Source organism: Scophthalmus maximus, chromosome 9 (genome assembly GCF_022379125.1).
Source record: "Scophthalmus maximus strain ysfricsl-2021 chromosome 9, ASM2237912v1, whole genome shotgun sequence".
Taxonomy (NCBI): Eukaryota; Metazoa; Chordata; class Actinopteri; order Pleuronectiformes; family Scophthalmidae; genus Scophthalmus; species Scophthalmus maximus.
The window spans coordinates 19,247,884-19,270,000 of record NC_061523.1 but is presented as its reverse complement, the minus strand read 5'-3'; the positions used below and the strand labels follow the sequence as shown (position 1 = coordinate 19,270,000).

Here is a 22,117-nt window from a genome sequence, read left to right as displayed (position 1 = left end):
CGCCACGAATTTGGGTGGGTGAGGGTTTTTTTTTTATAGGCCATTACCTGTACACTTAATGCAAAGCAAAGATTCACTTCTAGGCAAGTATAAGTCACGGCTGAACGCATTTACTGCGGCTTCTTTGGTTATGCGCTTAATAGCTGGAGCACATGAAACTGCCCCTAAAATTCAGCAGTGACCCCAATGAATGGAGGCAGTGAAGAAAACAGCCCTGAAGTCGAGGCCATTAAACTAATCATTTAGAAAGACTTATTAAGTTTTTAAACAGATCACACTGAAAGGCCAGAAGAGGCGGTGGGCGCCTTAAATCTTTTTATTTTCTCCTGAATTCTCTTTGCAGAAAGTTTTCAGCTGTTTTCACAGGTTCCTGGAGTTGGACTATAGATCCTCAGTGACTTGTGTAAAACCCTGAACAAGGATTTTACTCCTTCTGACCTGCTGACAGTTAGTTTTAATGATATTCAATCCTAAGGCAGAGACAGACCTCTGACAGACGCTGCTGCCACCTCTAACCCAATCATGACACGTATACATCCCACGCAGCCAAACACGCACACACACACACACACACACACACACACACACACACCTATGCTGTTAAGGTATGGAAGCGATTATGCATGATAACGGAGCAGCCAAAAGCCCCGCAGGGGATCAACAACAGACCTAGCCCTGAGACAACAAACACAATCAGCAGGCTGCACAGGGGAGGGGGGGGGGGGGGCTGTGTTTGTGGATGTCTGTGTGTGAACGTGGGGGGCACTGGTGGATATGAACACATGAATGATTTGCACATGTTTGGGCATTTTCACGCGTTTGATTTCACGTTTATGTTTGTATTTTTGTGTCTGCACGTTTACACTCGCGAGCATGATTGTGTGTCTCGCATGGGTAAGTGTGGGTGCGAACAACAAACAGCATACTCCTTCCGTCCCACTGGGCCGTTGTGACCTCCCAGGACCTGTTGACTTTTACACGGCAATCCCCAGAAGACATTTACACCCAAGGAAAATAAATAATTAGAGCAGGCTGTGATGGGGAGGTGGGATAAGGGGGTCCCCTGCTTCTCTCGTGGGTCCCCCGGGTGGAATATTTGGGGTAGCAGCGCCCCTCCCACCGCGCCTCACTCGAGAAACTATGTGTTTATGTTTCCCTGATTTATCCAGGTCAGTGTTTCAGCTGCGACTTTGGCCAAGAGTTGCTCTTTCCCTCCCTCTTTCTCTCCCTCTGTCCGCCGGCTTTCATCTCCCTTTCTCTCTGCGGATATATTTTAGGGAGTCTGAGATGGGAAACATTAAAATGGATGAGATTCCAGTTGTAAAGGTTACGGCAGATGGGAAACTTTAGGAAAGAGACATGAGCATTATTACCATGAGGAGGGATTTGGGTTTGATGGCTGGAATAAAATCCATGTGGACAACAGATTCTAGTAACCAGGGTGCCAAGTTTGTGTGTTTGAGTAAAAGACGGAGGAAGAAGTTGCATCAGAGTAGAGTGTCCCGATTCATCCTGTTGACTGGGCTGTTCTTTTCTTAACTTCTACCATGAAAGTATGAAGCGTCATTATAAAGCGTGTAAAAGTTCATCCTCAGGATATTTAAAAATCGTCATTTGTTAAAGATTAGCATTTGTACATTTTTTTAATGGCCCAGATTTTTAACCACACACAGACAACACAGATGTGAAGCACTGTTATGGGGCTACATTATATCTTAAACCATTCATCGGGTCATCTGTTGTCACTGCCAATTGATGCTAACGGTTAATCTGACATTTCTTTTATGACATTGTCAATGTCAGGGTCTAACTTTTCGTGCCAACAAAAACTGGCAATCGACATTGAAGTTAGTCACGAATATATTCTAATTTACCAAATCTGTTATTTCAGAAGTTTCCTGGCAGCAGGATGTTCCTCATGTTCAAAGACAATGTCGCAATGCTGAGGTAGCTGGCTGGGGATTGGTATGCATCTGTCTGTCTTCATAAATCTGCACCAAAGAATGTAGTGCCAGAGTTCTCGACATCAAATGCTCACACCTTGAACGTGGGAAGTTCGTCACTTTCTCCTTATAATGATATTTTAATCATTTTGTACGGACTCCAGAGTTGGCTCAGAGTCGTAGTGAAAGTAAAGTCGAATAAAATGTTCATAGAAATCTCCAAATCCCCATTGTACATTCATTATTTCTATTCTGACTGTCGTTGTTCACTTGTGTCCCGTGTGGAAACTCTTTTGTAGAGACGGTCAAACAGTTACATGAGGAGAAATCCGTGGAGACGAGGAGATACAGTCGTCTTAAATTAGCATTTGTCATTGACCAGCATGCAAAAGCAAGGAGACCAGGAGACGTGTGGGGGTTGAGTTTAAGGGACAAGACTTTCACCTTATCTTGAGTGGAAAATCTTTTTCGGCTACTGCTCGGCTGCTCCCTTCATCCGTCTCGAGCCACATGTCCCCAATCCAACTAATTTAGACGGATTCTATGGAGGTTACTGAAAACAAATGTGGAGAATCACTGTTAAGTGACTATGTACATGACACAGGTCAAAATACAGTGCGGGGCATTCGTAATTAAATAACTAAGGATACTGATACGTAACAGTGAAAACTTATACGTCCTTAGTTTCTTTTTCTTCTTTTCTTTAAAAGACCATGGCTGCTTAGGTGGAAAGGAAATCAAGATGGAAAATGACTGGCAGTGTAAAACATGGAGCATGGTCATTTAAACGTTCGAGGTTGTCCCAACTTACGCCCTTTATAAGACTTGCTTCCAGTTCACTTCTGTTACATTTGGAAGTGAAGAGTGAGCTTGATATTCGGAGCCAGAGTCCACCTGTCATAGCGACAGAATGAATCTCTTTTAAACGCCCTGTTTTCTTTACTATTGTAAACCGAGCATTTGGAAAGGTTAATGAGAGAAAAACAGTGGTGGCCTCAACTGTTCACTCATCACACACACACACACACACACACACACACACACACACACACACACACACACACACACACACACACACGGGCAGCCTCGCAGATTACCTCAGGCCAGTCAATTCTGTAACGTCCTCCTTGGGAAGACACTTGAGACCTCATTTGCATCTAATTTGAGTGAAGGGTTTATTCGGGGGGGGCTCAACAGACTTAAAAAGGCTGGGTAAAATGAATTGGAAAACAGGGGTGGCTATTCTCTCCCGGGTTCAATTCACACCTGCCCTCCAGGGAATGCGCACACACACACACACACACACACACACACACACACACACACACACACACACACTCAAATGTGGATTTTTAGAGCGGCAAATTCCTAACTGTTGCCCCAGCAGCTGTAAAATGTAAGGGAAATTGAATGCTGCAAACTCCAGAGGAGGCCCTCTATTGGTTCAGCAGCGCGTGTTAGTTCTATCGAACTAATGGACGATCGGATCTTTTTATGGATTTTATTCTGCTGGCAATGTGTGCAGTGTGTGTGTCAAACAGACTGTGTGTGTGTTGACGTCTGTGTTTGGAGTTGAATGATTTCACTGCTGGAAGTGGCGAGCTTCCACAGCCAACTTTGCACAAACTAATTCTGAATTTAACTGCCTATTTTTCTGTTCCTTTGCTAACTGCACGTTGAGAGGGTTTTGGCCTTTGAACAAGCGACACCTACTTTCTCTCGCCTCATTGGGAATTTTCTCTCTTACCTTTTGTTTCACATCAAAAAACTTCTAATCTGTAACCAAACTTCGTTTCTCTTTCTTTCTCCACCACTCATTTTCTGGCGCGCGCGCACGCACGCAGACACGCACACACACACACACACACACACACACACACACAAACACACACACACACACACACACACACACCTTCATTTTGCCAGCAGCATCTCTCCAGTAGAGTTCCCATTCCCTTCAGTTTGCCAATGTACAGGATTCTACAACTGTAGGTTGTAAATATGTGTACAATCATCTGTGTGTGTGTGTGTGTGTGTGTGTTTCTGTGTGTGTGTGTGTGTGTGTGTGTGTGTGTGTGTGTGTGTGTGTGTGTGTGTGTGTGTGTGTGTGTGTGTGTGTGTGTGTGTGTGTGTGTGTGTGTGTGTGTGTGTGTGTGTGTGTGTGTGTGTGTGTGTGTGTGTGTGTGTTCATATATTTACGTCTTTTGGACACTTTCCGGTATAAACACTGACCTTGTCCTGACCTATAGTCCTCACGGGGACCAAAGCCTGGCCTTACAGAGGGAAACATCATTCTGAGGTCCTGGTTAAGGTTGGGAGTGAGGTGTCGGTCGGGGTTAGGCTGAGGTTAGATTTTGGCATGAATTTGTTGGAGTTAAGTTTAGGGGTAGGGTTAGCCAAAAGTGTTAGTGAATGGAAGTCATTGGAATGTCCTGACATGGATAGCTGTGTGCTTGTGCGATACTTTGGTGCTAACCTGTGCATGTACTGTAGCAGACCAGCTAATTTGTGCTGACACTGTTCCTGTCTCCCTAAATCTAGAATAATTTGACTGGATCAAGAACAATCTGTAATCACAGAGGAACTCTGTGTATTCAGTTTTGGATCAGCTCCTTTCACTTGTGACCTGAGCATTTGTCTGACGTCAGTACAAGTAGTATTCTGTTGGTTATACAGACTGAAGTTTTGTTGATGTTCACAACTTAAAGATTTTAAAACCTGAAAAATGAATTTGCATGATAAATTTAATTTTTTTCATGGGTGGTGAGGATTTGTATTTGGGTAAAAATGTGGACATGAGTTAAAAAAGATTTACATCTGTAAAACAAATTAGACTGTGTGGATAGAGTCTGTGATTGGATTGTGATTGTCCAATCAGATTCAAGTATAACAACAAAGTCAAAATTCGTATTTGTACCTTCAGCATCACAGTGTGGGAACAAATCACTTCTTTTGTCTTGTGTCCACTGAGATCATTAGTTCACAGATTTTGTGCAGATTTATTTTACATGTTAACAACAGCTGATTAACGACTACAAACTGGAATCATTTGTGAACATCACTTCACAAGCTCAAAATCGTATTAGCCCTAATTTGAGTCCATACTGGTGGCCACAGCAAAGGCATCTGATAAGTCGAAGAATAATTCCAACTGTTTTGGCAATCCCACTAAATCCCTGCTCACCATACTGTGTTGGTATGTCGCCAACATTTGTGGAAACCCGGGAGCTAATTAGCGTATTTTCTCTGTGCAGTATTTCTGTGTATGTACCCGACTTTGAAGAAAGCTTCAGTCAGCACACATGGTTTGGTAACTGCTGAATTGAAGCCATCATTGAATGAAGAGTGTTCTTTACTGTTATCGTCGGTATGATGATGTAATACACTTGAGGAGCAGCCGCGTGTTATTGCTATAGCAGACGAGTCTAAACTAATAAGTGAAAACCACAGTAAGCTCGCCGTTCTGAAACAGCCTCTTTATGTCATGCCTATCATCTGTGGCCATCTCATGGTAATAATTTTCTGTTCTTCTAACTTTGTTTGATTTAGTTATGGTTTGCCAAATGGCACACGTGAGGGCAACGGATAGTTAGGCTCCAGTTCTAGGTCAGTGGGTGATATTCTATTCCAATGTGCGGGCAGTTGACCTTTCTATATAATGACTTTCAGTCTGCCAAAGAGGCAGCCAGCTGGCACTGTCAGTGGGCACTGCCCTTCTGGGAACAACGAAGCAAGCTGGATGCGACATTAAAACATACACCGTCACACACATGCTGCCTTCACGTGGCTCAGACAAACACTGACTTGCATGTGTCACAGGCACATGGATGCAGATGTATGATTGACTTAAAAAAATATGCATGGATGTACGCATGATTGTCGTGCACTTGTGAGGACCCTCACTCACATGATGCATTAGAGTTACGCCAAAGCGCCGAACAAACTTGGTTCTAGACTTGAACTTTAAAAAAAACAACTTGAGTCTTATTGTTGTGGTAGTTTTGGCCATTGTTTCTTTTCATTGTGCCCATTAGTGTAACCTTACCCAATTACATTGTCCTGACGTAATTGCAGCAGTCTGAGAACACCGATGCTGGAAACACCTTTTAAACGAGGCAACGGTCAACCAGATTACCTCAGACACTTTATATGGAGGATGAATTCGAAGTGAGCTTACCTAAATTCCCTCATTGCACAGGAAAAAAAAACTTCTGAAAGTACGGTAGGTCAAAGTTGGACCACAAAGATGGTCTCTTAACTGTGATGGATGTCTGCAGGGAACACTTAAGGTGATTATTTCACAGTTTGCCTTCATTTTCCCTTCAAAGTAAGTTTTTCTAACCTGGGGGTTGGTTGAAGACCTGTATGATTGCCTGATGCATGCGCTCTTTGTTTTTTTAAAGACTTTTCATGATCTCATCAATTAACTTGTTATGCAGTGTTTCATCATCACTGATAGGAATGATGGTTTGATGACCAAAACTACTGAAATAAGACCCAGGTTGTTGGAAGCTAAAAGTTTCTTTCACCCGTCAAACAGCCCTTTGATGTGGTGAGAAACAGCCCAAACTCTCCAGAAATATCCTCACTCCAAAAGGTCTAAAAATGGGTCGTCACAAAGATAGTTCGAGAGCACACACACATGTGAAAAGGCACATTCATATTCTGAATAAAAATAGAAACTGTATAGATGCACAAAAGCACATTTTTAGGAGAATGTATGCATGCAACCGCACACGTACAGCACACACTCATCATTAGTCAAAATGCCAGCTCGGGCTAACACACACACACACACACACACACACACACAGTGGAAATCACATACGTTCTCATGCTTTCACCGGATTAAACATGAAAAATGGTTGTAGATGGAAACTTTGACGTGAAACTAGAGAGTGAGAGGGAGCGAGAGTCTGTGTCATATAGAAACTACCCCGAGTCACGAATGACCTTCTTTGACTTCCTGCTGGAACAGAAGCCATCAGACCCGAGGACTTCAGAGTGTGTGTCAGACTAAAAACGCCACTCTGGGTTTGTGTGCATGAGTGTGTGTGCAATGCGCTCGCAGTCGTTTGATGTTAACAAGCTATGCCACTGTTTTGTTAGACCACTGTCACCAAAGCAACACATCATATCCACACTGCCAGCTGGGACTTTGTTTTTCTCAGTGTGTTTCTGTGCCTGTGCCTCCACCATACACGTGTGAATACATATATTTGTTTGTCTGTGTGCGTATGGCAGTGCATGCAATGTGTGTGTACAGTATGGATATGTGACTTACACCATAATTGTCTGTTTTCGGTCCAATTGTCACCTAAGCTATGCCTGCAGGCGACTCCCTAGTGTGGTCAAGGCCGCGTGGTTAACTGCAAAACCAAACTGTACTATTTCCCGAGGTTGAGTCGCTATAGCATTGGATGGAGCCTACGAAGGCGAGAGAAATAAATTGTGACTACCAGAAAACAAAGCAATTGATGGTGAAGCGCCGAGAGGAGACACATTAGTCGCCCTGAGTTCGACCGAAATCCGATAAGTCAGGGGTATTGACTGTGAGAGGTGCATTAACAAGTAATTTAAAACACACGAGACGCGCTAAGAATGAGAAGATATGAAAGGATGAAGATGGATTTAAAGCTGAAACATGGACAGAAGGGAAGAGAAAAAAACAGCCCGAAAAAGCTACTGTAACAATAAAACTGAGTCCAATTGAGACAGAGCTTGATTAAAAGATGAGAACTTCAAGTGCAGATTAGATGGAACCTGTATTGCTCATCATTCCAAGAGGATTTCCCTTCATGGAGTGAAAGTGGGTGTCCTTCAGTCCGCTGTAGGCAAAAAAACAACAACATTTGACAGAAGAATAGTTCCTTTATCATCAGTGTCATTGCTCCCCTCCTCTTTCATTCCATCTCTATTTTTGGGAATTACTTTTTGTTCAGTTTCTTTTAGCATTTGTTAGCATTCTCCGCATTGTAGACGTCTCCAATAAGCCAGTGCTTTCTTGCTTTGTACAAACAAAGAAAAGCGATTTGACAAATGTGGGGTGAAGAACACTGGCCGGCAAAAATGTTCAATGTCAAGTGTCAGAATGTTTCCGAGAAGCGTGCAGTAGCCTACACAAGAAACTATCTTCCAACAGTGGGGGTCACTGGCTTTGTTCGAGCGGCAGTGGACCCGTCACATCAGCCGATCCTTTGTTTTCCGAACAGATTCCCCTTCAGTGGGGTTGGCAAAATGCTGGCCTTTGCATTGTGGCGAGCATGGTGATGGATGAAGCTGCAGCGATCGGAAGCTTGTTTTGGTTTGATAAGTGGCAAGACAAGTGGAGTCGAAGAGGAGACCACCTGAGATACAGAGAGAGTCAAACCCAGAAAACGCATAAAACAACCAGCTTGTCATATTAAACATGATGATTGGTGACTTACTGAATTCTTATGTTTATATGTTTTGGCCTGTACACTAACACATATCTACATAGTACTGATATGAGCTGTTAAATATCCATGTCAATTTAAAAAGCGCGACCCTGCTGTCCTCAAAGGTCTGTAGGTTCTGCCCTGGACCTCTTGTGTGAGTGCGTCTGTAGTCGCTTGTTCTCATTTGTTCATGATGTGAACGAGCAAAATCTCCTGGTGATGATTGCCGCGTATCCCAGAGAGACGTTTTGTAATAGCGGAGGGGTCACTGCCTATTAGCATCACGATGACAGAAATTCAAAACAGCAGTAAATGGTTGCACAGGAGAACAAATGTTCCACAAACCTCTCAAATTTTCCAAAATTTGAAGACTCATGTAAACTCTTGTAGACAACATATGGTGTGCAAACAGGGACGGGGACCGAACATGTCATTCTCTTTAATGTGTTCCAGGATTTCGACCTTTTATAAAAATTTATGTTCTGCATGTTGGGTAAAATCTTTTATAGAGAAATGGAGATTGTGCAGACTTCACTCAGTCTATGACTTTTATTCTGTAATCTACGACTTTAACATTCGAGACATTTTCACCTATTTGATACATTAAATATTTGTCACATCTAGCGGTTGTTCCCTTTAACACTGTAAATTTAGCATCCCTAACTCTTGTTTAGTTTTGTTTTGCTGAGTTGTTAAACTTGCGTTGACTTCAACATTCACATGTGCATAGTTAAGATTACATTTGATTTGACTATAATTGAACCGTTCTTATGTAATTAGCAACATTATGTGACGCTTTGACTTTCTCACTGGTTTGGCTTAGAAGCTGCTCTCTCCCTCCTGATAGGGCAAATCGTTTTACTATGATGTTCCTCTGCCTTTGCCCTTTATGTTTATTATCGAGGGAGATTACAGTTATTGTGATTATGGGCGTGTGAACAGTTGGTGCTTAATGTCAATGTATAAACAATTGAATTGGAGTGCAGCTCTGCCGACTGTAGAGCCCAGAGGAAAAGGAAGAAGGCAATTAGGATTCCTTGCGTAACTGGGAGATTTAGAGAGCGAAATTGAGCATACCTATCTGAGAGAGAAAGAAGTGGTGGAGAGCAAGAAAGGAGGAATGAGAAAGTGAAGGGGGTACAAGAGCGTCGTGGAAAATAACCGGAGATTAGTACAGGAAGCGAACGCATTCGGAAACGAAGCGGAGAACAACAAAGGATGAAAGGGAAAGGATGGAGGGATACAGAGATAAGGGTGCAGTGCCCGATGGAGGGGGAAGAAAAAGTGAAAAGAGGAAATGTCACAGTGTCAGAGACAGATAGGCCGAGACAGAACAAAGAGAGGAAACTGTTTGCAGTACTTAATCGTTACTCCTCGTTGTTGTCCCAGATAGAGGGAAAAAATGAGGGCAAAGGTCAAAAAATAAATTTAAAAAAACAGACAGACTGCGATAGGTGTGCGAGGAGAGAAAAAGAAAAACACAATTGTCCGACATGTAACCTGATTTGCCAAACAGTTTAATCCATGTTGTTTTCCTTAATATGTCATGGTTTACCACAGCGGTGGCGAGTCCAGCTTCTCATTCCATTGAGCTCGGTCACCTGATCGGTCGTTTGGTTCACATTCCTTTCTAATTGTTATTTATCTGTTGTTCTTTTCTCGGCCTCTGTGATGTAGCCCACCAGTGCTTTAAGTGAATCACCCCCCCCCCACGTACCATATCTACAGTATGTGTGTGTGTGTGTGTGTGTGTGATGGTTTGTCAATTGGTTTGTTGGGCCAAGGGAGCCAGACTATAAGGTTCACTGGTTTCAGTGGTCTGGGGCGAAATGTGGTTGGTGTTGTATGGTATATTAATTACCCCTGAACACCTGCTGTTTGCATTCTTGCCTTATCCCCTTGTCGCAAACACACACACACACACACACACACACACACACACACACACACACACACACTCGCACACACACACACACACTCGCGCTTTCCTCCTGCCTGTAATGGAAACAAACAGTGGTTAAGGCTTTTGTGCTAAAGCCTCTCTTTAGTTGTCTGACTGCCAGCTGGTCAGTTAAATTTAAAGCTATAAGTTAAGCTTTACTGCTGGGTGGGGTGGATCTCCATGCCTCAGCCAACCAGGTGCATGAAAAAAAATAGGGTGCGCTACATCGTTCATATCCTCTATTGCCTTCATTTTGCATCGCAAGACCTTTCCAGTCTAATCAAGCTTGTCATTTTGTTCGACCTGAATTTTTCATCCAGTCATAGTATGTTTCTCCACTTCTTTTTCAACTTCTAACCCTTTTCATGAATACCACCAGAATTTATTTTTCGAAACCTGATTCTCAGACTTTGTTTATTTTGTAATATTTCTGAATACATCTCGTTCAGCTGTTTTGCTATTCATTTGATAATAGTATGATTATATTTCTTACCACATCCGTCGGTGGCCTGCCTGTCTCTGTCTTTCGGTCAAGATTTTAGATAGGGCGAAGGCGTCGCTCTCCACCTGGCCCTGTATCCTCGCTGTTTGTTTGACCGCCGAGCGGTTTCCCTGGTGAGAGCAGAAGTTTCCACTGTGAACAAGAGAAAGATGGAGATAAGGATGGAGAGATCAGAGGAGTAGGGAGTGAGAGAGAGAAAAGAGAAGGCTAGGAAAAATATAGTCAACTGTAAAAGAGTGAAAGATTGAGATAAAAGAGGGGGAGATCAGAGGAAGAGAGAAAAAACAGAGGAAGTCAAAGAAAAAGTGTTCAGTCATCTGTGAAACAGTGAACGATAAGACGTGAGAGATTTAGCGAGATTGCGAGAAGGGGACACGCTGTAAAAGAGGCTAGATTAGACAGAAAATGTAGAGGAGAAGGCTGGGAACACAGGTTAAGGCTGGCTGTGAAGGACTGACAGATTGACATTAAAGAGCAGTGACTGGGGAACGAAGAGATGTGAGATAGATTAAGGGAGGGAGGGAGAGATTGTTGCCAAATGTGAAAAGATAAGGAGTGACAGATAACAGAGGAGTAACAGGGAGGAGAGGATGGATAGAGGTCGAGTGATGGGGAACAGAAATGTTCAGATTGGATGCTGCCTCAGAGTCACTCAGAAGTGAATGTGTACATGAAATTACATATCAGCAAAGAAAAAGAAATCAGTTTCTTTCATCGTGGAAGCAACTCTTTCCATAAATGCTGTGTTGAGTTTTTCATCACACTCAAGAAGGCTCATCAAGCTGGCTTTCTTTTCAAAAAACTAGAAATTGCACACACACACACACACACACACACACACACACACACACACACACACACACAATGAAAGCCTGTGACAAGAACCAGCAGCATCTAGTTTGGATGATGGTGAAGTGGCTTGTTGTCAAAAACATCTCTGGTTTCTTGAACAACGTGGGTTTATATTTATTACATTGTCATCGCACATCAGAAAAGCTACAATGTTGGCAAATCTCGTTTTTTATTTAGGTTTCAGTCATTTCAGAATCTTACAGTTTGACAGACTGTACACAGTACACAGGCTGTTTGTCCCCCTGATGACTCTGAATTTGAGTATTCACTCATCTTTTAGCTCTGTTTTGGTCTCCTCCAACCTCTGAGGGAAACATCTGGCTCTTTAGCTGCTAAATGTTTCACTGTGGTCACCAGGTAGTCACTAACTTTGTTTGCCTTTTTGTGGAAAACCGCTGTCTGGTGTGTGTGTCTGTGTGTGTGTGTGTGGGGGGGGGGGGAAGTTACGAGCTGTAAAACCAAAACACCAAGCTTGAAGATCCTAAACTGCTCCTCCAAACAGGACAGAGAAATGACAAAATCATGTGATTTTTCTCTGTGAGTTAGTCACTCAAAGGTGATCATTTGACAAATTGTAAATATAAAAATATCGATTGGTGTTTCTGAAGTTTTCAATCCCTGCTGTCTTTGCTGCAGTATAGAGGAGCCACTGATCACCTGATCAGCGGTTTCACGTGTCCTCCCATTGTATCGGTTGAGATATTGTAACTATTCATCACCGTGGACCCCTGATGGACTCTGGACTCACATCTTGGGCTTTGCGAAGCGCTGCCCTCGTCTTCACCAGCCCTCCCTGTCTCAGGCCAGGGTATGGCTCTTATTAGTGGTCCTCTCCATGGCAGCTCGGGAAGGCCTTTTGAAACCTAATATGGTCTTAAATCAGATTTATAAATGTTTAGGTGTATTATGAAAAACACACACATGGGGCCGCCTTGGCAAAACCAGACTCTCTGTGTGTGTGTGTGTGTGTGTGTGTGTGTGTGTGTGTGTGTGTGTGTGTGTGTGTGTGTGTGTGTGTGTGTGTGTGTGTGTGTGTGTGTGTGTGTGTGTGTGTGTGTGTGTGTGTGTGTGTGTGTGTGTGTGTGTGTGTGTGTGAGAGAGAGAGAGGGCAAGTGAAAACTTCTGGAGAGTTTGTGTGTGAAATAAGAGAGAAAATTGTGCGGGTTGTTTGTCTGTGTCCTCTTGTGTGTGTGTGTGTGTGTGTGTGTGTGTGTTTTTTTCCTTGCCCTAATTCCTCCAGTGCGACAGCGTTTCAATAAACAGCTTGGCTGCATAAAGGGAACCAGTCTATACACACTCAGGCAGTCAGTTCATATTGCAGTATGTATACATTGTGTGCCCATAGTTAAAACAGATTGAATGGCAGCCAGGAAACACGATAAGCTTTTAAACTCTGATGATGGAAAGAGAAAATAATTTCATCACACTTTATTATTATTATTTTTTTTCTAGTTGGAAACTTTGCTTCTCAATAAATCCCGGTTGCGGCAGCTGTATGTATGTGTGTGTAGACGTGTGAGTTTGTGTGCATAAAATATGATGGTGCCTGTACAGGAGGAGAGTTAGTATGTTCTGGTTTGTGTTTATTTGTGTTTGTGTGTGTGTGTGTGTGTGGGCTCATTTGCGATGGGGCATTCTCATGCTTTGTCTGACTGCACACACACTTCAGTTCCCTTACGTTTCAGTATTTTTTCATTAATACCTTGTATCCATTTGCAATGCAGTGAATTGTTTCGAGTTGATACTGTTGAATTCAACTTGATCTCTGTCTTTCTTTTTGTAGGGATTTGAACAGAAACAACATCACCAGAATCACTAAAGTGGACTTCTCTGGCCTCAAGAACCTAAGGATTCTGTAAGTTTGTTCCTTTCTTTTGCCCTTCAGTGCTGCTGAAATTAATATCTAACACATTTACATTGTATTAGCTGTGTTTAATGCTTTTCTAAACCTTTTGGTCTGTGGGAGGAACAAGAAAATTGGGTAACATGACGGATTTTCTTTAAAAAATTGCAGTGTTCCTGAATGTGTGACAGACACCGGAGACTGGGATTTGTGTCCTTTCTTCTGCTACCAATTGACATTAGTTTCTGTTATCCATTAAAGCAGTCCGCCCTCAACTTTAACCCAGGTTTAGTTGCCCAAAACTAACTGGGCATTAACCACAAAGGTGACAAATCAGAAAAAGCTTTTGAGTTGGTTTTAGAATCAACTGGGACATCTAAGCACTGACGAACAACTTATTCTATCAATTATAGGTTAAAGGGTGTTGGAATAAGGTATGAAGGTACGATTGAATCCACCAGTTACCAGGTCTTTTATGTACCTTTTATCCCTCTTTTGTTGCTTTACAAGGAGTCCCATGAAGAAAAAAAAGCTTCCATGCTGGAGTAGTTAGACAAATGCTATATTTACCTAATAGGCCTGTATATGGCTATAGGCGAAACAAGTCTCTATAAAATACTGTTTCCCATCTTAATGAGGTATTTCAGGGCAGGGGAGAATTCAAGTGTCTTATTCAGGGAGTCAAATTACTCATAAGTTGTAATTACTGAATATTTACGATGTTAAATAATAGAGTTGACGTGAGCTGAGGTGCCATTAACAATCAGCAAGAGCCCAACTGGTTAAACCAGCAACGCAACAACAAGATGCTAACTGGTTGTGATATGATGATATGCAGATGATATAAAACTGCTGGGAAAAAAAATTCTGGACAACTGGTTGCAAGAAACTGTGAGTTATTATTCGTTGTAAAAGTAAAGATAATGTAACTCCCATGTGTCTCTGAACAATAGTTTGGTTATGCTGAATTTTCAAAAGTTGTGCAAGATTGGGAAACCCAAGAGATACCAGAGTGTCTTTGAACATCAGCAACATACTTTGAGATTCTTTAAAGATGACTGAAGATTTAAACTAAAGTCAAAACAGCAGTGTGACGTGTACACACACAGAATCCTCACCCTGAATGTGGAGCCAAACTCTTAACAAAGAACTTAATAGAATATATACGTATAGTACATGTTTGTTGGATTAGTTGACACTGAGACTCAAAGGACAGGTTCACACGTCTAGATTGAAACAATACTCAATACTAGGAATGTTTTTTTGCTTCTTGTATATGATTCTCGTGTACACACCAGCCACAAAGCCCGATGCACGTCCAACCTGAACTAATTTGATGTGTCATAACTAGTGATCCCAACCGTTCTGATTCACCATTCTATGTTCAGAATGAGTTCAGGTTTTGGGTTTCAAAAGTGGTTCCAGAATCGGATGAGTTGGGCTGACCACTGGTCCCTGTCAAAGTGGAATTACTTTCAAATGTATTGACCGCAGCGTGACAGTAAATGCCAATGGACATTACTTTTATGGACCTTCTATATTTTCTTTCTTACACACTTCTGCCTGTTTGACTTACTAAAGAACGATCCACTCGTATGCTAAAGTCATTACTTATGTTACTCTAGCTTGTCTTACTCATCATATCTAAACAGCTGCACTCTGTGGAGTGTGACTCCTCATGTCCTCTCAGCTGTCCTAATGACTTCAAGGGCTCTCCAGCTCTTCCAACTGAAGCGGCTCAAGTGTGTGTGTGTGTGTGTGTGTGTGTGTGTGTGTGTGTGTGTGTGTGTGTGTGTGTGTGTGTGTGTGTGTGTGTGTGTGTGTGTGTGTGTGTGTGTGTGTGTGTGTGTGTGTGTGTGTGTGTGTGTGTGTGTGTGTGTGTGTGTGTGTGTGTGTGTGTGTGTGTGTGTGTGTGTGAGGGCTGTAATAACTATAATCACTGTTGGCTGCATGCAGCTTCCCTCCTCATTCTGTTTTAACCAGACCGGGCAGATAAAAATACTCTCCCATCGCAAACTACGCTGAGGAGTGGACGTAAGTTTATGCACGTGTGTGTTTGCATTTGTGAGTGCATTTGTTTTACTCTCACCGTACTTGTAAGGGCCATGGTGAGTTTTGTCATTTAGGTTTAAAAAATGCTTCAGGTCTTCATCAGTTTGTGTGTAAATAATAAATAAAGCAAAGAAAGAGAGAAAGTGTGCATCCTGTGTACTTAAGGCAGGGTGACAGGGACCCAGAAAAGTGTGTTTGTGTGGGTGTGTGTGTTTGAATGTGCAGACTCCTTCTCAGACTCCTCTTCTTTTTTCCCATGCCATCTCCTTCCCATTTCTTTAACAGATTTGGAGTGGGGAAATGTCACAGCAGTTTATCACCAACCACATAAAAAACAAGCTGCTACCGTACACACACTCACGCACACACACACACACACACACACACACACACACACACACACACACACACACACACACACACACACACAGACTCTCTGTCACATACACATCTACACTTTGTATGTATCAAGTGATGAACAAAAGCAGTGTGGCCTTGACCCTTTTACTGTCACTTTATTCACCCCCCCTCTCCTCTCTGTAGCTCTTACTCTCTCTCTTTCTCACACACACATGCCTTGTTCTTCTCCTGGTCACTTCACCCCCACATTAATCCCATGGGAAAGGTTTGCATGTAGTTAAATGCGTCTAGAATTCTTCCCAGGAAAGTTGCAGAAGCTGCAGAAAGAAGAGTAGATCATCATATTCCTTGATGCCTCTGCTCACAGGCAAGCTTGTAATTATTCATAATTATCCTTCCATCCATCCTTCCATGGAAACCCATCGTATTCATAATTAGTCCTGTGAAAATTCACGACTGCCATTATATTGCATACAATCTGATTTGTACTTAACATCTAGCTCATAACTTACAGCAGATGTGCATAATTATATCAATTGTGTTTTCAACTGCTAAATGTTCTGGTTAATCATTAACACCTCAATAATCATAAAAACACATTTTTTGGAGAGTAAAACCTGAAATTTAGTATCTGACCTCATCAAAGCACCTTAACCAGACTACCTGCTGTAATCCGATGAAACATTTATATTCATACAAAAAAAGCATATAATCCAATCCAGCTGTCTGAATATTCTCAGTGTGAGAGGTCGGATCTTCCTGCTGTAATCACAGACACAGACTGTCTCTGCGTGGATACTGCATGTGCAGCACTTACCGTACCATAATATCTTTGGCAGCCCTACCTTGCAAGATGTCTTCCAGATTGTGGAGAAATTGAGTAATTCCAAACAAATTTAGATGTAGGTGAAAACTCGAGCTTGATATTGAACATTTGGCTGGGGAAAATTAATGTGGTTTCACCCATTGTGCGTAAACAAGTGAAGTTAATATCCCCCGAAGGATTTCCCTATTTCCTTCAGAGACAAGAGCTCCGGGTTTGCCACAAGGTAGCATGACATCATCGTGCTTTTTACAATAGTTGCTAGGACTTTCTTTTAGGGTTGAATGGAAGAGTTATTAGACACACCAGGCCCCACACACATGAAATCACTATGTTTTTTTCTCTTTCCTTCCATCTCTGTTGATGACTTAGGCCTGATACAGACCAATATAAAAACAGTACCTCATCCAAACAATATGCCTGCATCGACTCCCCGCACCATGTGTTTGGCTGATGATCCCTTCCCCTCTCTAAACGTTAATAAATCAGAATGTGGTTGATCCCTCATTTGGACAAATAAACTCTGATAGTAACTCAGAGTTATGTCGTGATTTAGCGTTTTCTATCGGGATGGAGAAAATGCCGCTAAAATGGAATAAACATGATGGATTATTGCTGGCAGGACTGTAAATTATGACTGATGGGCTGAAGTCAGGACTTTGCATATTTTATGTGGTTAAGTGTGAGTTTGGGTAAGCTTGCTACCAGTGCATAACTGTGTGTGTGTGTGTGTGTAAACTGGATCAAGTATGCTGAATGCATACAGATGAGTTATTTAATATCTTACCAATTTTTCACGAAATCATTTTGGTAATTTTAAAAAAACCAAACACGGCAGATTGAAGCTAATTTTCTCCACTAATTATGCCCCCAAGTTACAATTTTTCCTGCTTCTTGTAACACAAACAAAAGAGGAGAAAGTAGAAGAAAATTCAAATTAGCTTTCTGATTGTGTACCAGAGATCCCTCAAGTAATTAGAAAATAAACAAACTAAAAATATTGGTTATGCTACATCCTGGATGGTATTTTTAAAACCAACCGTCCAAGCATCTTTGTGCACGTTGCCTATATACAAGAGCTCGTCCATGAATATGTTTTAAATGTTCGTCTTGAGTCTCTAATCTCTCAGCCAAGTGCATGGTTCTGTCCAACGGATTGTTTGTGTGTATGCGTGTGTGTTTGCGCACGGGGTATGACAGGCCATGAATCAATGGCTGTAATTCAGCTACATGTCTAAACATTTTCTTTGAAAGAATATTTAAAAGAACCAAGGTCATGCCAAAACAATTCAGAGTCAACATGGCAGGCCAGACGGTGTCTCTTTATGATACATCTCCTTTAGTTCTTTTTGGCTCTGTCTTTCTTTTCTCTCTCTCACTCAATCCATTCTGTCATTCTGGGATTCTTTATTTTCGCATCTCCATCTCTCTCTCCATCTCTCCCTCTCTCCCTCTCTCCCCCCTCCTCTCACATCAACCTCTCTCTTCCCGCTGATCTCCTCCTCCTCTCCTCCTCCCTCTCTGGAGATGTCACTCTTAACATCCTCAGACAGAAAGTATAAACACATATCCGAGGAGATGTTCCCTCTCCCGTTCTCTGCCCCATCTGGAAAACCTTAGATTGCCCCAAAAAACATTACGGGCGTCACACGCGGAGCGCCGAGAGGGAGCTAGAGGGAATATACGTTACATTGGGATTACCACTGGAGAGGCAGAAGAGGAATGGAGTCGATATCCATCGAGGGGTGGACGAGAAATGGATGGTGAACTGTTGGTCTTGGCCGGCTGCATGGGGACATTTGTGAAACTCTGCTGGTCTCAAACTTTTGCTTCACGCCAGATTCATTTGTTAAGCACACTGATTACTTGCTTGTACAACAATTTTTTTCTTTTTTTAAATAAAAAAAAAGTGTCTGTCTTGATGTTTGAAATGTCTCAGTTTCTGGCAAGCAGCTGATTGTGTGTGTTTGCACTGGCCAGAAAATGAGATTTATCGGGTGTTTCTTCCTCTGCGACCCTGCAGGTCAGCTGGGGAAACTGGCTGTGGATGGATGCTCCGCCTACATGGTTGTCCCTCATTAAATCGCAACCTTTTTAAAATAAATACTTACTCTGCAACTATGTAAAGTTAATGATACTTTTTATATTCTCCTTTTACGCCGACTGTTCTTTCAATCTTGTCTTGACCGTTATTCCCCCAAGACTAGGATTTATTTCTACTGGTGTTTTTTTTTTTTTAAAGGAATCCTGGATTATTGAAGAAAAAAAAGAAAAGAATTTGTAACTACAACCTTTCTTTTTTTTTTTTCTTTCTGTCTCTTTCTGTTCGAACTGTAGTCATCTGGAGGACAACCAAATCAGTGTCATCGAGAGAGGAGCCTTCCAAGACCTCAGACTGCTGGAGAGGCTGTAAGTAAACCATCTGACATAACTGTCTTGGGAGCCAGTGCAAGCTGAGCAGATGAAGAATCAAAAAAAAAAAAAAGATCATACTCCAAGCACAAAATGAGTACACCTGCAAACACTTCCTACTGCTTTTTTCTCGGTTTGCCAAATACAGACAGACCTTTGACTTCCTGCTGCTGCCTGTCCACTTTGCAAAGCACATACACACACGTGTGTGTGTGTACCTGGAAGGACACCCGAGTCCATACGCTTCACACACTGCCTCGGAATTCTCCCGTCGTTATCGCCTTGTACCGTGCGTGTGATTGTGTGTCCGTCAGTTCACACCGAGATTCTAGTCAATAGAACCGAGGTGTGAGGGCACAACACAACACTTCCCACACGCACACACACACACACACACACACACACACACACCTGCGTGTTTATGACCCTGTCGGAGGAATGACCAACGCTCGGGACTAGCGCTGTCCTGACGCTCCCGCTCATGCTGTTACTAATGTTACCATCATTCCACGCGGAATCTGAAATATGTCCCTGTGCAAAACTCCGCACAACACTGGTCCATCTATCTCCTCAGTCGGGCCTTTTCTGACAGGATCTGACAAATATGTTGCACAGAGCGACCACCCTGAGGGCTCTGCATCGGCTTCATCGAAGCCCACGTGAAAACGTCCGCTGTGAAGAATGAACACTGATTAATAGCGGATGGGTTGCGAGTGGTGAAATGATGCATCACTAATGAGAAAAATATTAATTACAAATTTAAGCAGAGCGGAGGTGCAGTTCGCCGCTGCTCCGTGGCTTCATCTTCATTACTGAGTCACAGTAAAATAGGTTAACCAGTCTAACTAAAAAAGCAAGAGTCTGCCTGTCTTTTTTTCCCGGACGGTTCTGGGACGATGACGGGATGTTATAACTTGAAAAATCCGGTTTTTATAGGCAGCTCTCAGGTGATGTATCACACCTTCTGGCTGCCATATCGGAAGAGCAGCATTTCCTAACTCCGGACTTGGCTGTCGTAGCAGTGTTGAATTGACATTGTTGTGTTAGGACTCGAGCTGTGATATGTCTGTCAGATTATGTCTTTTCGTCAGCTCTCTCGCCACGGAAGGGTTTTTAATTTTCCTCGTCTTTCCACAGTGTCATCAATTTCAGCTGCAGTCACCTAGAGACACATGTTGCTGCTGTGAAAAGTGATGAGTTTAGCGTCAAACTCTGAAACGCTTTCCTTTTCATAAGTTGATTTGCCGATTTCGTAAGCACAAATCCCTTTGGATTGTTGGAAGGTAACATATACAGAAATAAAGTCAAGTTGCAGAAACGTACAGAAAGACAAAAGCTGTTTGTTCAGGTGACGGCAAACGTCACCGACTCTGGGTAGTAACCCGAGAGACGTTGAGTGGCAGCAACATGTGTATCTTGACTCTAAATGGAGATCGCACGGCCGATAGTGAAAGTGTGAGGTGATGGGCTGCTTTAATGTTAAAAGGCTCTTTAAAGTGGTGTGTCAGGGAGGGTCAGGGGTGAGGGAGGGAGGGAGGGAGGGAAGGAGAGAGGTTAGGGGCCAAATTAGCTGTGTGTCAAAACACACATAAGACACGGCATTCATTTGAAAATATAGTTTTGTGCAACTGTAACGTGTTAAAATGAAAAACATCGAGTAAAGATGACACATTGCACTTTAACAAAAAAACAACATCAGTGAGCGTTCGCTGTTTTGGTAGAAAATAATGAGGGGAAAAATGACTGGCGTACTGAGGGATTTAATCAGGATGTCCTTGTAATACAATTTTTCTTGACTTGAGCGATCGTGAAAATGCTTCGCTGACAGAAACTCTGATGTCGGGCCTATCAGGGTGAAAGGTCAGGGGTGAGAGGTCCCGGTGCTGAGTCTGTGTGATTTATGGAGCCACAATGTGAAAAACATGGAGTTAATGTGGAGGACATTCATCCATGTTAAAACATGGATTATAAAGTCGTGTTTGGATGTTTCACTTCATTCGGTCATTTAAAAGAAACAGAGATGGCCTGTAATGTCTGATGGATGTTTTTTAAATTTTCTTTTTTCAATGTTCTTACACAAAACTTTTGACGCTGTAATCCTTTAAGATTAGTTCCCTTCAGTGTCCAAAGCATTTTGGGTGGACTTTTTTTTTTGGAGATTCTGACTAATAGATATAATTTTCCAAATTTGAAAATATAGCATCCATAAACTTGTGGGTGGGTAATATTTCAAAGGTTCCAAGTGGAAAAAAACTTGTCATTATTTATTTGAAGAAAAAAAAAACACACACACAAAGGATTCTTCTCTTAAAAGTCATAACAGTTGAGTGAGCGAACGTCTTAAAATGACTCATAACCGTAATAGTAGGCGGTCATGGGCTTAACTTTAGTACCAGCAGTTATTTTCTAGGAGCAGGGGTCAATTATTTCAAATGGTGGATATCTCCTTTTTGGACTGAGGCTCTGTTTCCATTGGTGTGCACAGGAGTCGTGGTCTTATTATCATTATCACAGCAGTTAAAGAAGGCCGGTGTCTGTGTCTTCTCCAGCACTGACTCGACTCTGTGACCCCGTGACCCTCCGCCCTCCTCGTCTTCTCTTTTTCCCCTCACACGCTCGTTTCTCAGCCAAATGCTTTGGTAGCCTGATAACACTTTCACTCCCCCTCCTCACACTGTCCTCATCTATCTCTGCTGCAGCCAACCCTACCCTCCTTCTGCGCACACACACACACACACACACACACACACACACACACACACACACACACACACACACACACACACACACACACACACACACACATCTTTCTGGTGGTCGACACCAATTTTTTCTGACTCTGTCTCCTTCTGCGTCTCATTCCTTTCTAAATAATTGCCATGTGTTCATTCCGATGCTCAGTTCAACCCACTTAAACATTGAATAGTATTTTATATATGTGTATGAACTTTTTCTACTATTCATATTAG

General features: G+C 42.4%; 1 protein-coding gene across 1 annotated transcript in view; it reads left to right on the top strand.

Moving 5' to 3' along the window:
• Positions 1–22,117, top strand: part of slit3 (slit homolog 3 (Drosophila)) — a 217,608-nt gene that overhangs the window by 1,312 nt on the left and 194,179 nt on the right. Inside the window, exons 2-3 of the mRNA XM_035650188.2 lie at positions 13,442–13,513; positions 19,074–19,145. Of these exons, the coding sequence (XP_035506081.2) occupies positions 13,442–13,513; positions 19,074–19,145 (144 nt within the window). The remainder of the gene's footprint in view (positions 1–13,441; positions 13,514–19,073; positions 19,146–22,117) is intronic.